General features: G+C 45.2%; 1 protein-coding gene across 3 annotated transcripts in view; it reads right to left on the reverse strand.

Annotated features, from left to right (window-relative positions):
* PXN (paxillin) overlaps window positions 1-17,214 on the reverse strand; it is an 85,083-nt gene that overhangs the window by 53,392 nt on the left and 14,477 nt on the right. For 2 of the 3 annotated variants that reach the window (XM_077461449.1, XM_077461447.1), the window contains exon 1: window positions 14,719-14,857. The exons of the other annotated variant lie outside the window; for it this stretch is intronic. In XM_077461449.1, coding sequence (XP_077317575.1) covers window positions 14,719-14,842 — 124 coding nt within the window. In that variant the 5' untranslated portion in view covers window positions 14,843-14,857. Of the gene's footprint in view, window positions 1-14,718; window positions 14,858-17,214 lie in introns of those variants that run through there. 3 annotated transcript variants of the gene reach the window in all.

Below are 17,214 nucleotides of genomic sequence, written 5' to 3' on the forward strand. Positions count from 1 at the left end.
GAGCTCCAGGCTCACTGTAGCTGCTGACTTTTATTAGAACACTGTCCAGGCATCCAGCAGTGTCCTCTATCAGGTGCTGGCCCCGCCATCTTGACAAAGGGAAACTGGCAGTGAAGCTTTTTTTACCCTGTCCCTTTAATTTTTCTTCTTTTTAATCACTTTTATTCCTATTACATAAGGATGTAAGCGGATATATCACCACTGACATCCGTCGCTCCATAGAGGTCTATGGAGCGCCCGTTCAGGTCCGCCTAAAAAACTGACAGGCGGACTTGAATGGATTGTCCGGCTCAGGAGGGGGCGCTCGCTCGTCACCACCCCATTTCCTGGCCGACCGGGTAGCGTGCTCGGATAAGGGTCTGGTATAGATCTGAGGGGGACCCCCACGCCATTTTTTCATAAATTTGGCGTGGAGTTCCCTCTTGAGAGCTGATAATCCTGTGAGAGTCGCCACCGTATAGACAGAGATCCGACTTGGAGGCGACCTCCATTGAAATCAATGGGTACCGGTCGCCTACAAGTCGGATTGAAGTAGTACAGGAACCTTTTCTGAAGTCGGAGCGACTTCAGTAGTGTGCATTAAGACGGCTCTCATTCACTTACATTGGAGTCAGATCTGAGTCGCCCCTGTGTGAACCGGCTCTTAGTCTAAATCTTTTTCTGACACTTGTTTAAAGTTAAAATCTATCTTTGCTAGAAGCTTATTTGGAACCCCCAAACATATTTTAGCAGAGACCCTAGGAAAATAAAATAAAGTCAATTGCTGCAATATTTTAGGTCACACTGTATTTGCCACTGCGGTCTGTCAAATGCAATTTTTGGGAGAAAAAAGACACTTCAAAAAAAAAAAAAAAAAAAAAAAACAGTAAAGTTGGCACAATTTTTTTTTGTTTTAATGTGAAAGATGATGTTATGCCACGAGAATCTTGATCTATCTAAGCAAAAAAATTATGATTCTCATTTTAGCCAGAATCGTGCAGCTCTACTTCAGGTGCGATTATAACAATCCCTGTGAAGGGGAACTGTGAACTTGCTTGATTAACCAATTTTCATAGCACCATATTTTATGTTCATTTCTTTTTGTATACTTAGTATTGATGGTATTGCAAAGATAGAAGAAGGATTTCACTGTGAACTTGCTTGATTTACAAGTCTTTGTTGCACCATATTTTGTAATCAATTTGCTTTTTAGTATTGATGATAGTGTAGCAGCACTTTATCATTAAAGCTATTATTGCACAGAGCTGCATTCTCTTTGCTATTTTTATAGAAGTCACAAGACTGCTTTAACCGCTGATGAGAAAATGTACTAATATAAATGCATTTCCATGTTCTGTGTACTGTAGGAGATCAGATAAAAGTGTTACTAAGAGCCCATTCACACAGGGGCAACTCCTGATCCGACTTCAGGTCGCCCCTAGTCGCCTCAGGTCGGACAACATTTAAAAAGCAATGTAAGTGAATGAGAGCCGTCTTAATGCACACTACTGAAGTCGCTCCGACTTCAGAAAAGGTTCCTGTACTACTTCTATCCGACTTGTAGGCGACCGGTACCCATTGATTTCAATGGAGATCGCCTCCAAGTCGGATCTCCGTCTATACGGAGGCGACTTTGACAGAATTATTAGCTCTGAAGGGGGAACTCCACGGCAAATTTATGAAAAAAATTTGGTGTGGGTTCCCCCTCCGAGAGCATACCAGGCCCTTAGGTCTGGTATGGATTCCAAGGGGAACCCCCTACGCCGAAAAAACGGCGTGGGGGTCCCCCCCAGATCCACACCAGACCCTTATCCGAGCACGCTACCCGGCCGGCCAGGAAAGGGGGTGGGGACGAGCGGGCGGCCCCCCCCCCTCCTGAGCCGTACCAGGCCGCGTGCCCTCAACATGGGGGGGTGCCTTGGGGGAGGGGGGGCGTGCGCCCCCCCCCCCCCACCCCAAAGCACCTTGTCCCCATGTCGATGAGGACAAGGGCCTCTTCCCGACAACCCTGGCCGTTGGTTGTCGGGGTCTGCGGGCGGGGGGCTTATCGGAATCCGGGAGCCCCCTTTAATAAGGGGGCCCCCGGATACCGGCCCCCCACCCTATGTGAATGAGTATGGGGTACAATGTACCCCTACCCATTCACCTGTGGAAAAAAAGTACAAAAAAAAAACACAACACAGGGAAAAAATATTTTATTGCACAGCTCCGGGGGTCTTCCGTCTTCGGGGGTCTTCTCGCCGGACTCCTCCGCTATCTTCTTGTAGCTCTTTTGCTAGCGGAGGAGTCCGGCTTTCTTCCTCCCCGCCGCCGGCCTCTTCTCCCGACTTCGGGGGTCTTGTCCCCCTCTTCGGTTCTTCTGCCGGGCCACCGCGCCTTCTTATAGCTCTTTTACAGGCGGTGGCCCGGTCTTCTCCTTCTCCTTCTCCAGGAGATGTTGACACGACGCTCTCTCCGGCCACAATGCCAGGGACGCGCTCCGCTGCCACATATATAGGGACAATGGGGCGGTGTCACATGGGTTGATGTCACATGGTAAGGGGGCGGGGTCACCATGTGACACCGCCCCATTGTCCCTATATAAGTGGCAGCGGAGCGCGTCCCTGGCATTGTGGCCGGAGAGAGCGTCGTGTCAACATCTCCTGGAGAAGATGAAGAAGAAGATGAAGAAGATGAAGAAGATGAAGAAGATGAACGGAAGGCGGCGGCGGCGACAGAAGACCGGGCCACCGCCTGTAAAAGAGCTATAAGAAGGCGCGGTGGCCCGGCAGAAGAACCGAAGAGGGGGACAAGACCCCCGAAGTCGGGAGAAGAGGCCGGCGGCGGGGAGGAAGAAAGCCGGACTCCTCCGCTAGCAAAAGAGCTACAAGAAGATAGCGGAGGAGTCCGGCGAGAAGACCCCCGAAGACGGAAGACCCCCGGAGCTGTGCAATAAAATATTTTTTCCCTGTGTTGTGTTTTTTTTTTGTACTTTTTTTCCACAGGTGAATGGGTAGGGGTACATTGTACCCCATACTCATTCACATAGGGTGGGGGGCCGGTATCCGGGGGCCCCCTTATTAAAGGGGGCTCCCGGATTCCGATAAGCCGCCCGCAGACCCCGACAACCAACGGCCAGGGTTGTCGGGAAGAGGCCCTTGTCCTCATCGACATGGGGACAAGGTGCTTTGGGGTGGGGGGGGCCGCACGCCCCCCCTCCCCCAAGGCACCCCCCCATGTTGAGGGCACGCGGCCTGGTACGGCTCAGGAGGGGGGGGGCCGCCCGCTCGTCCCCACCCCCTTTCCTGGCCGGCCGGGTAGCGTGCTCGGATAAGGGTCTGGTGTGGATCTGGGGGGGACCCCCACGCCGTTTTTTCGGCGTAGGGTGTTCCCCTTGGAATCCATACCAGACCTAAGGGCCTGGTATGCCCTCGGAGGGGGAACCCACGCCAAATTTTTTTCAGAAATTTGCCGTGGAGTTCCCCCTTGAGCTCATTCTCTGCTTGGCCTCGGCAAAAATCGCCTGGCCTGGGGCGACTTGTAAGTCGTCCCAAGTCGGGCTTGAAGTCATCACAAGTCGTTTTGAAGTCGTCCCAAGTCGCGCTGTGATCTTAACTCAAGTCGTGTCCAAGTTGCCTGACTCAAGTCGCCTACAAGTCGTGTTGCCCCTGTGTGAATGGGCTCTAAACCCAGGACTCTGCATTCACAATAACAGAGAAAACGACTTGCATAGACAATAGATGCAAAGGGGTCAGGTGTCAGTATCATGTTGTAGGCTCACATGCCACACTCATTTGCCAAATGTCTTTCTATGAAGCACAACCCACTGCATCACTTTGGGTAGCCTCTTTGTCAGACAAAAGGTTAGGTTAGACTGGTCAGATAACGTGGTCAGTAATAAAATCTGTTTAAAGCAGGAGTAAACCCGCTGAATTTTTTATTTTTTTTCGAGCCTGTAAGGGAAAAGGCATAATGAGCTAGTATGCACCGAATACTAGCTCATTATGAAATACTTACCTTAGAACGAGGCCCCGACATCTCACCCGATACACGCCGAGGGAGCTGACATGTTCCCTCGGCGTGTCTTCTGGGTATCGCCGCTCTGGCACTGCGAGTGGCCAGAGCAGCGATAGCGTCACTTCCACGCATGCTCGCGGGAGATTTCTTTCCAGCAGGGTCTAGCATTCCCCTAAACCATACAGCCTTATTATAGGCTTACCTGTAGGTAAAAGAAAAAAAAAAAATGGGACTATACAACGCTTTAACTTCCTTATCTATCCTAGTTATCCAGCTTAATGTACATTTCCAAAGTAAAATAGTAAAATATGGCACAAATGATCTTTGTCGTTCCACACATATATTGAAAAATAGCTAAAGCCGCAGCAGTATGCAACATTAGATCACAGCCACAATGCAGAACAACTTAGGCCTGGCTTCTTCAGAAAAGGGATACCACAATGAGAGCCTTCCTGAATACTACAGGATGCTGAGTGTTGCATATGAACTTAATTAAATTTAAAGTGTTACATGTTTTGCACCAAATATAATAAAAGGCAATGGATTCAAATTATTAAATCACAGCGCTAGCAACAATCAGTGCACAAACAATCCACTCTTTCCCATGGACAATATTATTAAAAACACAACCAATTTTTGGAAGATGAATGCAAACTATTGTCTACAGCACTAGGACCATTTTTCGATGTAAACTGACATTTTTTGGTTGCTATGGACAATCTCCAGTTTCCAGGCAGAAAGAACAGTATTTATAATATAAAACTGCCTGCAGGACACTGGACAAACCACTAGAGACAAAGGGGATGTGCAATTATTTGATACAGTACTGTAATCTGTAAGATTACAGTATACTGTATTTTTTACTTTTTGAATTTGGTGCCGAACTCCATCCCCGTGCGTCGCAACGCTCACAGGGAACGGAGCTCGGCACTGTCACAGATCGAGCGAGACACGGCGGCTCCCTGATCACAGTGGGGAGACATCGCTGGATCCAGGGGACAAGGCAAGTAACCCCCTCCATGGATCCTGGATCCGCTTATGGTAATTAAATCTCACCCCGAGCCAGACTCAGGAATACCGCCAGGGAGGTTAAAAAGGGAAAGCCTGCAATATTAAAACCCTAGCAGAGGCTCTACCTTCTTTCCTAGCTCTATCAATCCTATTGCAAGGGGAGAGGAAAAAAAAAAAAAAAAAAAGAAAAGTTGTGCAAATTGGCCTTTCACATGAACACTCAGCTGAGCCCACCTATTGAAGGGACTCTAAAAGGTGTTTTTTCCCCCCTTAGCCTGCTTTCACACCCGAGCGTAGCGTTTAAGCGGTTTTTGCAGCGTTTTGCATCGGTTTTTACAGCAATTTGCCGCGATTTTGTGCAGGGCAAAAGGTCAATGTTAAAAGAAGAAAAACGCCCAAATCTGCTCAATTCGAGCGACAAAAAAGGGTCCAGAACTTGTTTGAGCTTCAGGCGACATGTAGTGGAGATGTGAACCATCTCCATTGAGAATAATAGAATTTTTCCCCTCTAGCATTTTGTAGCTTCAGGCTTCAAGCTACAAAACGCTCAGGTGTGAATGGGGTCTAAAACAGGTCATACTTACCTGCTCTGTGCAAAGGTTTTGCACATAGCAGGCCTTCCTGGGTGCCCATGCCAGCGCTCTTCACCTTCTCAAAGTGCCCCCAAAGCAAGCCGCTCACCATGAGGCTCAGGTAAGGGGGGGGAGGGATTGGGGGGTGTGGACAGGGAAAGGTTTAACAGAGAAAACCTTTTACCTTTACAAGGACTTTGAAAAGATGCACATGGAGATGCTCACAAGTGCCGAAAAGTCCAACCGAGCCAATGGCTAGTTTTACTAAGAACAGTTGGCCAAGCGTGTATGTCTCTACCTACTAATCTGAAAATTATCAAGATCTTCATTTTTTTTTTAAGATTTAATATTCTAAACACAGATCATCATGACTTGCCCAGCCTAAAGTAAACCTGTAGTGGGAATGCTGCATAAATCTACACTAGCAGACATTATTATATATTAGTTCAAAGCCTCTGCAAGCATTGCACTTTGGTATAACAGTGGGTGAGGAACGTCTTCCTGCACCAAAGTCAGCATTTCCATAACATGCATCTAAGTTTAGAGACTATTCAGTCATGTTGTACATTAAGTCTCCTTTCTCAGAAAAAGAAAAAAGGAACAGTATCTGGGAAAACGCAGCAGAGGGTGAGGAAAAGCCACAAAAGAGCAAGCAGTAGACAAAGGGAAAAAGGAAATCAAGGAATGGAGGGGTAAGAGTAGAATTAAAAAAAAAAAAAAAAAAAAAAAAAAAAAAAAAAAAGGATGATGGGGTAAACCAATGCTCAAAAGAAATTTCCATTTATAAGGGCTTTAGATAGTAAGGAGAGAACAGGTACAGTCCCCTGGCAAATAGTGTGTGATTCAGGAATCCCATACTTTCTGCAATTTGGATAGTCTATCATCCAACATGGTTATCAACTTCTCATGTGTCACACACTATTTAATGCAAGATTTAAGCTCCTCAAAAGGGATGTTTGGTTTTCTCCATGACCTGGCAATGGTCTGTTTTGTAGAAGTGAAGATATGGGTGAGAAATCGGAATTCGGATTTAGACCCATCAACGGTCTATTTAGCCACTTCAATAAAGGACACTTGTACACCCTTCCTGCCCAGACCAATTTTCAGCGCTCTCACATTTTGAATGCAAAATTACTCAGTCGTGAAACACTGTAACCAAACAAAATTTTTTCATACAAATAGAGCTTTTTGGTGGTATTTAATCACCACTGCGTTTATTTTTTATGCAACACTGGTGAAAAAAAAAAAAAAAAAAAAAAACCCCACACACCACACTTTTTTGTTTCTATGATAAAATTTAGCCGATAACTAATTTTTGTTCATAAATTTAGGCCAAAATGTATTCTGCTACATATCTTTGGTAAAAACAACCTAAATAAGTATATTATTTGGTCTGTGCGAAAGTTAGGCCCCTTTCACACTGGTGCGGCTGTTGGCTGTAAAGCACCGCTATTTTTAGCGGCGCTTTACCGTCGTTTCAGCAGCGGTTTGCGGCCGCTAGCGGGGTGGTATAGCCGCACTGTCCCATTGATTTCAATGGGTAGGAGCGGTTTAGGAGCAGTGAATACACCGCTCCAAAGATGTGGCTAGCAGGACTTTTTTCACCATCCTGCAAGCGCACCACTTCAGTGTGAAAGCCCCTCTGGCTTTCACACTGAGTGAAAGGGGGCGTTTTTTGCAGGTGCTACACAGGCGCCATTTTTAGCGCTGTAGCACCTGAAAACCGCCCCAGTGTGAAAGGGGCCTTATAGAGTCAACAAGCTAAGATGTCAATCACTGAAAATGTATCACACCTGATGCACTGACTGCACTCATTTCTCGAGGTCTTGAAATGTCAGGAAAGTACAAATACCCTCCAAATGACCCTTTTTGAAAATGTAGACAGTCCAAGGTATTTATTAACTGTTTCAGATGCACACTATAGCCGAATGACGGCTACCGCGTGGATCAGCTTTGCCGGGAGTATGTCTATTGACGTCCTCCCCTTTGTGGGAATGCGCTGTGATCGCAGATCCTAGTAAGGGGACGGTCCCGGCCCCTTACCGCATGATCAGCTGTCAGCCAATGACAGCTGATCACATGATGTAAACTGAGGAACGGTAATTGGTTTTCTTCTCTTCTCACACTATCAGTGCCACAAATCAGTGCCCACAGTACGCAAGTTCCAGCAATCAGTGCCACCTATCAGTGCCCACAGTGCCACAAATTAGTACCCACCGTAAGTGCCACCTATCAATGCTAGTGGTGCCAATCAGTGCCACCTACCAGTGCCCCCCCTCAGTGCCACCTCATTAGTGCCCATCAACGTAGCCTCGTCAGCGTACATCAATGAAGGTTTTGTATTTTTTAACAAAAAATAAAAAACCCAGAGATGATCACATACCACCAAAAGAAAGCTTTATTTGTGGGAAAAAAAGTGATAAAAATTTCATTTGGGTACAGTGTTGTATGACCACACAATTGTCAAAGAGTGACAGCGCTAAAAGGTGAAAATTGGGCAGGAGGGGGGGGGGAATTATGTGCCCAGTAAGCAAGTAGTTAAGGGGCACAGCATGTTTTTTAAAGTTGTAATTTTTTCCCACAATTCTTGGGAAAATAAAAGTATTTTTTTTTTTACACACAAAAAATTTGTCATAACACACACACACACACACACACAGCATATGCAAAATTCCAATTACACCCCAAAATACATTCTGCTACTCCTTCAGACTTTTAGTAGTACCTTCAGGCGTTCTAGGAGCATAAAATTACACATATAATGTCATTCCTTCCCATCACACGTTTGAAGGTCCTGGAGCACCAGGACATTGGAATTACCCACAAAATGACATTTTGAAATGCAAAGGTATATTCCATGAGGCATGGGCTGCAAATGGATACTCGGGTACATCGATGGGCTGGTGACAGGTACTGTTTAATACCAGGGGCAATCAGTGCAAATAGTGTGCACTGTAAGCACTAACTGTTGCAGCAATCTCCTCCTCACACACACACGATTGTTTTGTTGACATTCTGTGACCGGCTGTGATTGGACACAGCCAGTCACCAGGTAAAGAACCAATTTCATTGGCTGCTTACACGATCGCCGCTCTGCACGCCCCTAGGGGTGTGCATGAGGACAGTGCATGTGACCGGCTGTGATTGGACAAAGCGGGTCACATAGCAAAGACAAATTTTATTGGCTCTTTACACTGATCTGAAATCCAAGGGACATGCCTCAACTTTGCGCTGGGGGTCTGCAGTAGCGGCAAGAAGCATATGATGCCCACCCAGGTTGGCAGAGTGCACGTCATTTGATAATGGCCCTGTATAGAAGTGGTTAAAAGGCCTTCCCCCGGATTTTTCCATAGGGGTCCGTTTAAGATGGCATAAATAGTTTGGCAAGAGCCCAAAAAACACCACATTTTCAGACAGTCCGACCAAATATGTCTAAATGTGTTTTCAGCACTCCATTCCCTAAAGCAACTGGTGGGATATTCGGGCATCACACAGAAGAGATGGAAGGATACCATGTGCTTCGCACCTAATAATTGGTTTCCTTAGCTACTACATTAAGAGAACTCTTTGATGGATCAGTCTGAGGTGATAGAAGTCTCAAGGTCCAATTCCCAATTTGTAGTATACTTGGGGCGATGAAGGGGGAACATGATAGCACTGATATATAGGGAAAATAATCCCTGGGGGTCTGTGTTGCAAATATGCCACTAAACCAGATGGGCAGAAGAGAATTCAAAGCAGATTAGAATGCATCCACCAGGAGAAACTAAGGAAGTCCCAACCTGAGATGAAAAGTAGGTTCACAGGGAAGGAGAAGATAGATAAGGGTATAGAAGTTTACCTGAAAAATTCCATTATAAAAACTTTGTAAATCAGCAAGTTTTCGCCTTCACTAATGTACACTGATTAGGCAGCAATGGCAGCCATCACTGATGGGCAGATTGGCATCGCTGGTGAGCTATTGGGTACCCACGATGGGTCTGCACTGATAATCTATGCGCCGATCATCAGTGCAGACACCCCGTTTGGAGAGCAGCCAATCGTCTCTCCTTGTGCCTCATCAGCACGATTAGAGGAAAAGAAGATAAATGCCACTTCCTGGTTACCATGTGATCAGCCGTTTACTGGGATAGGAGATGCGGTGTGTCAGACTGACTCCACCGATCTCCGCGCTAGCAGCTTATCCTTTTGGACATCATATGACGCCCAGTCAGGATAATACAACCACTTTCCGTCCGTCATTCTGCTATATGGTGGGTTGGAAGTGGTTGTAAAGGCAGGTTTTTTTATCTTAATGCATTCTATGCATTAAGACAAAAAACCTGTGTACAGCAGCCCCTCCAATACTTACCTGAGCCCTGATTGGCTGAGACAGCAGCAGCACCATTGGCTCCCGCTGCTGTTAAAAAGTCAGTTAGCCAATCAGGAGAGCGTGAGGGGGTGGTGCCAAACTGCAGCTTTCCGTCGGAATGGAAACAGGGAGCTGCGGCTCGGCTCAGGTACCCCCATAGCAAGCTAAGTAAAAATAAAAATAAACTGACATGGAGGGGAGGGGAACCCCATACCAAAAAAAAAAAAAAAAAAAATGGCCAAGTCTATACCAGACCATTATCCGAGCAAGTAGCCCAGCAGGTCAGGAAGGGACAGGTGGGGGGGGGGGGAATAAGCAAGTGCCCCCAACCCACATGACCTCAATATTGGGGGGACAAGGGCCTATTCCCCACTCAAACCCCATACTCATTCACATGGGGGAAGGGGGGCTGGTGTGGTCCGCTCGGCTTTAGTACAGTCTCTATACCCAAGCACAGCATTTTTAGCATGCATTGTGTTTGTTTGTTTTTTTAAGTGAACCACTTTTAAAAAACAAAAACACACATTATACAGAGCTATACTTTCCAAATACCTTTCTCACTGGCCAGTTTTCTCAATCTATTCAGATTTCAGTGATATGATGGACTTGTGGGATATATAGATATAATTATATCTGAACATTTCCCACTATTCACAAGGGACACTTAAAGAGCCTGTAAGTGCATAAGGACAGAGGATATGTAGCAATTTTGTCAGAATGCCTGAGGCAAAAGGTATTTGCTTCTTAAGCCAATACCGGTCTCACTTTTCCCTAAGGTCTTAGTTATTGTTCTCAGATCTTTCATATACACTAGCTGATGCTTTAGTGAATTATGACGCTTCAGACTGAGTACATGTGAGACAACGCAGCAGGAGAACCGATGGTATGACGGATGAAGCAAGGAATTTTTATTGAAAAACATGGAAGGCGGGTACAGAAAGATTACATTCCGCAGTGATTTCTGCAATACTACCCTCAGGGCCTGTTTCTATCACAGGAGGGAAATGTCTCAAGGAATCCTGACATTCCTTGCAAGTTGGCACTCGCAGCACCTCCGCAATACCAGCACAGCATACAAAGCCTTACAACTACAGAAATGACACTGCCCACAGAAGAGAAAATGTCAACATACAATCACAGCATTGTTACATACAACAAATAAGATCCTCTTATACCAAAGTAACAGTGGTCTATGGAGCATACAATCAAGACTGAGAATTGGTGGGTTCAAAAGATATTTTTGGCAAACCTCTTTTCCCTTTAATCGCCCCATGATCACAACCACACAAACTCTTACTTACAAGAATTGATGCTTCTTTTTGCACTGTTGACTGGGTGTCAAACAAGGAAGGGGGTGGGGAGCAGGAAGTTGAGCTGCACCCACCTTAAAAGCAGAACTTTACCCACAACAACTTTATAACAAATAGTGTTCTTTAGCAAGGAACATACATTCCACATTAATTATGCTACCAAAATTAGTGTGCGCTGTAAATCCCCTCCAGCATTGTTCATGTTTCTTCTTGCTGGAGGCTGCCATTTTTCTGAAGCCCAGAGCCCCTGAACAGCAATAAATCATAAAGTGGAACTTAAGCCATAAATTTGAGGAAAAAAAAAAAAGTTACATTCCTGGAATGCCAGGATTGCCAACTGTCACATTTGCTTGTGTACTCAACCAAATGGTCAAACTATTAAACAGCTGGTGTCAAAATTGATCACATGTGTAGCACCATGGGAGTTGCAGATCAAACAGAAGCAGCTTCCTTGGCTTTAAAGGATAGGAGGTAGAAATTCAGGGAAGTATCTGCCGCTGAAAAGTACCAATAATGGCCACCGAAAAAAATAAAATAAAAAAAAGAGTGGGCAATTTTGATATTTTTATAGGTCACGAGACTCCGCAGGACACCTAATGTGATTCAGTAGGCATACAGTAGGTATGGCTCAAACAGAATCTGCAGGAGCCTTTATTTTTGCTGCACCTGAATTGTAAACATTAATGCAATCCAATTCTGACACTTACACTGCGTTTTGCAAGCTGTTTCACTGTGTTGATCCAACATTTACACCCGCAGCAGATTGCATGGACGCAGTGAAATGCACAGGATTTACGCAATTTCCCGCAATGCAGCAGTGTGAACCGAGGCTCAAAACCCCAACACAGGTGCGTTTTTGCCACGTTTTCAATGCATTTTAATGAAAAAGTGTGTTACACCGCAATGGAAGTGCAACAGACCAGAATACAAAGAATATAAGGCTAGGTTCACACTTCTACGTGTGGCTGCGGGTATCGCAGAGATTCCAGCAGTCACAACCACCCACAGTAAAAACCATACTGCTCTACGAAAAGGCAAGGAGCTGCTATTCATTCTGAAGACCACCCCTATGCATGCAAAATCATTTGAATGGGCTGTTGTGCCGCAAAAAATGCACCCAGCAAAAAGGCATAGGTGCGAACATAGCATAAAGGGATACATTTTTCTTGATCTCAAGCTGGCTATAGACAGACACAAATTTGACTGGTTCAGCATCAGCAGCTTTAGGTTTCATGTACATAGCCTACTTTCAATGCCAGACACAGGAAAAACGCAGCCTTGCGGCAGAGGGTCAAAACATTCCTATCTCGAATGCGATTCTTCTGTGTTCAGGAGGAAGGTTAAAGCTCCCCTAACCGCAGCAGCTCCTAAACTCTGCTAAAATCCTACAGTAGAAATGTGAGTATACCTCTCATTTTTGTACATTTTTTTTTATTCTCTTTTCATGTGACAACACTGAAGAAATTACACTTTGCTACAATGTAAAGTAGTGTACGTGTCAGCTTGTAGAACAGTGTAAAATGTGCTGTCCCCTCAAAATAACTCATAGTCTATAATGTCTAAACTGCTGGCAACAAATTTGAGTACACCCCTAAGTGAAAATGTCCAAATTAGGCCCAAAGTGTCAATATTTGGTGTGCCCACCATTAGTTTCCAGCACTGCCTTAACCCTCTTGGGCATGGAGCTCACCAGAGCTTCACAGGTTGCCACTGGAGTCTTCTTCTTCCACTCCTTCATGACAACATCACGGAGCTGGTGAATGTTAGAGACCTTGCGTTCCTCCACCTTCCATTTAAGAATGCCCCACAGATGCTCAATAGGTCTGGAGACATGCTTGGCCACTCCATAACCTTTATCCTCAGCTTCTTTAGCAAGGCAGCGGACGTATGGAGGTGTGTTTGGGGTCATTATGTTGGAATACTGCCCTGTGGCCCAGTCTCCAAAGGCAGGAGATAATGCTCTGCTTCAGCAAGTCACAGTACATGTTGGCATTCATGGTTCCCTCAATTAAGTGTAGCTCCCCAGTGCTGGCAGCACTCATGCAGCCCCAGACCATAACACCCCCACCACCATGCTGACTGTAGGCAAGACACACTTGTCTTTGTACTGTTCACCTGGTTGTCGCCACACATGCTTGACACCATCTGAACCAAATACATTTCTCTGACCACTGTCAGATCTCTGTCTCAAACCACAGGACATGGTTCAGTAATCCATGTCCTTAGTCTACTTGTCTCAATTTGATGCAGTGTGTGGCATATGGTCTGAGCACTGACAGGCTGACCCCTCCAACCTTTGCAGCATTCATACTACTATTTCGCAAAGACAACCGCTGGATATGATGCTGAGCATGTGCACTCAACTTTTGGTTGACCATGGCGAGGCCTGTTCTGAGTGGAACCTGTCCTGTTAAACCGCTGTATGGTCTTGGCCACAGTGCTGCTGCTCAGTTTCATGATTTTGCCAATCTTCTTATAGCCTAGGCCAGTGATGGCGAACCTTGGCACTCCTGATATTTTGGAACTACATTTCCCATGATGCCCCACTACACTGCAGAGTGCATGAGCATCATGGGAAATGTAGTTCCAAAACATCTGGGGTGCCAAGGTTCGCCATCACTGGCCTAGGCCATCTTTATGTAGCACAACAACGGAGCTTAGTTTTGAAGCATTTTTTTTTTTTTTTTTTTTACTAACATTAAAGATTCTAACTACGAGCAAGAATGAGTCCTTACATTTAAAGGGCACCTGTCATTTCAAGTCCATCATGGCAGCGCCTGTTAGAGGGCATCCACTTGCCCGTTGTCAGCACGTTCCTCACTTTTTTTTTTTTTTTTTACTTTCACGCATTGAATGCATGAAGGTAAAAAACCTTGAGCCTTTGCACTTTAATGCCTCAAGTACACTGCAGCTGGTAAACAGATGTTAAGGAGCATTTGGGCATTATTTTCAGCAGTCCCTGGACTCTTCTCTCTCCATCTTATGGGTACGTGTACACTCAGGAGTTTATAGTAGTTTAGACTTTTTTTGTTTTTTTAAACGCAAAAATTTGCTTTTAGGATGGTAGTTCAGGGGCATTTCAAACACCAAATGCTTGTAATAATGTGAAAATGCGGTAACTCGCACTTATAAGTGTTTTCAATGGGGAATCATTTATGACCATTTGCAATGTTAAAAAACAGACTTTCCAGAATGAGAGAAAGACAGTTTTTTTCCTGCATTGAGAGCATTTGGGAGGGTCTACTGATCTGTAAAACCGGTTAAAAGCGAACTAAAAATTCTAAAAATGCAAACGTGCATAAAAGCCGCTAAACACGCATTAATGTGGTAAAACTGATATTTTAAATGTTCACTAGCTGTCAAGTTCCAGCCTCCAGAAGAGGCTTTCAAACGTCCCGTGTACATGAAGCTTAAGAATGGAAGAACACGATTGGTATAAAAATTGCGTCCACTAACAGTCGACTACTACTAGTCATAAGATGTTTTGCAAGTTACTCACAAACAGCTGTACAAAGCGTGGATATCCAAGTAGGAAACCTCGAAACAGAGCCCCCAGTGTCCTCATACCCAGTAGACTCATTACACACCACTCTGCACTGTAATCCAATCTTGTGTAACTTCATATACTCATCCAGTGAGTAACTTCCCAGGAATGGGGAGTCTATACTCGTCAGATAGACGGCAGGCAGATATTGCTTCCTAATGATTTTTAAACAGATATGGCTTTAAAATTTGCTTTACTCTTTCAGTTCATTAGATTACAAATTAAGAAAAAAAAAAAAAAATGCATGCACACCCCCACAAAAGGCTGTGAAGGGTCAGAGCTCATCTAATTAGAATCATTTGCCCCATGCAATTACAGAAAGAATGAGTGACGTGACATTAGCCATTCACAACTAAGAATGCGGGAGCCATGTGGCATCATTATCATCCATTACTGTAAAACAGCACATTTCTCTGGAATGAGGGAGATGAATTTATACTTTCTAATCCCCAGCATGGACAGAGTACAAAGCGTTGATTACACCGGATCTTTTGCCTGAAGTACAGCATTTAAGCAAACATTTGAAATTTAAAAGGAAGCAAAAAACAGCAATGTAAGGAAGCAGGCCCTTCCTCCCACACCCCTCTATCACAAGCCAAGAACCCTTCCCCCTACAATTCCACCTCCAAGCTATGTCAGCAGTCCTAGTACACACCTTGTTACTCAAACACAAGCTCCAGTACAGGAAACCAGGATACACTGAGAAAAACAACGCTGACAGCATGGCCCCGTTTAGCAGGAATCTCTCATAAAAGAAGGGCACTAACACGCATAAATGGGCACTCCACGCTTAACAGTCTAAGCAACAGGCTGTGGATCCCAGCCATGCATTACACAAAGTTCTCTAGTCTGATATTAATATGTATTTCTATGTGCATGCATTTGTGTTTACCTTTCTTATCTTAGCACCTAAACAAAGGAATAAAACATTTCTAGACACCCTCCACAATGGCCCAACTATGTACACAAGAGCTCAATGATCCTGCAGAATATGCATCTGGTTAAAAGGGTATCTACTCCTTACAGATGACCTTTATTTCTTTACTGCAACAATTTTCAGTTATGCTAAAATGGTTGGGGGACAGCACAAAACACAAGTTATTTGCAATATGGTGTACGGCCATAGTCTGCCAAAAGTCACCCCCAAAAGTCTCCTTTACAGCTGCTCGATGCAGCCTATACATCTGACTTACAGCATTATGAAGGTTAACTGTTACTGAGAAAAGTTGACCCACCTCGGTCTACACCATTCATACTATTCATGCTACTCCATTCCCACAATGTATCGCATTCTTCCATTCAACCTCTGCCTCGATTCACAGAAATTGATGCATTGTGGGACAACAGGAGTTCTGTGAATAGTGGAAAGGACAGAAGGGGGAGGGCAAGCGCTGCTTTTTTTTCTCAGTAAGGCTGGGTTCACACTGCTGCGGCTAGGAGACCCGGATGTGATTCGCACCGCACTGCAAATCACATCTGATCTCTGTGCAATGCGAGTTCAGCCATACAGATAGTATGGCTGAATTCGCATCGCACCCGCCCCAAACTCGCACAGGACCCTTTTTTTGGTCCGCAGCAGAATCGGATCGCATGGGTGTTCACACCATGCAATCCAATTCCTGTCCGAGTTTGCAGATCACACTGCGATATGCGAACTGATCTGGGGGTGTCATTAACATTTCACTGACACTCCCAGGAGTTCGCATAGGGCAGTGTGAACTGCCGCCGGGAGGCATGCGATGCGGGAACCCGCCGCGGATTTGCGGCGTTCTCGCATTGCTTCAGTGTGAACCCAGCCTAACAGTGGTTGTAAAGGCAGAAGGTTTGCCTTCATGTATTCTCTGTATGAAGGTAAAAAAAAAAAAACCTTCAGTTTTCAGCTCCCCAACAGCCCCCCTAATATACACCTGAGCTTGATTGCAATCCAGGGGACATGCATAAGAGCAGTTGCTCTCCAGGGTCTCTGGCATCCGATTGGCTGAGACAGAGCAGTGGGAGCCATTGTCAATTCCAGCCAGTGAGGAGGGAGCAGGGGCTGGGTGTATCTCAGGTTACAATCACACTTGAGCTGAGCATTTTCTTGCAGATTTGCAATTATTATAGGTGTTTTTTCAGGTGTTTTTGCTGTGGCCAATAGAAACCTGTATAAGGTGTGGAGTGACTCTAGAAAAGGGGAGGGGAAGCTGCTGTTTAAGCTGAAAACGCCAGAAAACACATATTTCTCACTGTTTTAAGGCATTTTCTATTGAAGTTTATGGAGACAAAAAACGCTCAAAACTGTCTGAAAAGTAGTATGTACTTTTTGAAGTGGCAGGCATTTTGCTACATGCAGTGGTTCCCAACTCCTGTCCTCAGGACCCACTAACAGGCCAGGTTTTATGTATTACCTTGGGGAGATGCAGACTGCAATCACTGAGCAGCAAATGATATCACCTGTCATGTATTTCAGTT

Source organism: Lithobates pipiens, unplaced genomic scaffold (genome assembly GCF_037356315.1).
Source record: "Lithobates pipiens isolate NorthernLeopardFrog02 unplaced genomic scaffold, aLitPip1_a1.2 Scaffold_3, whole genome shotgun sequence".
Taxonomy (NCBI): Eukaryota; Metazoa; Chordata; class Amphibia; order Anura; family Ranidae; genus Lithobates; species Lithobates pipiens.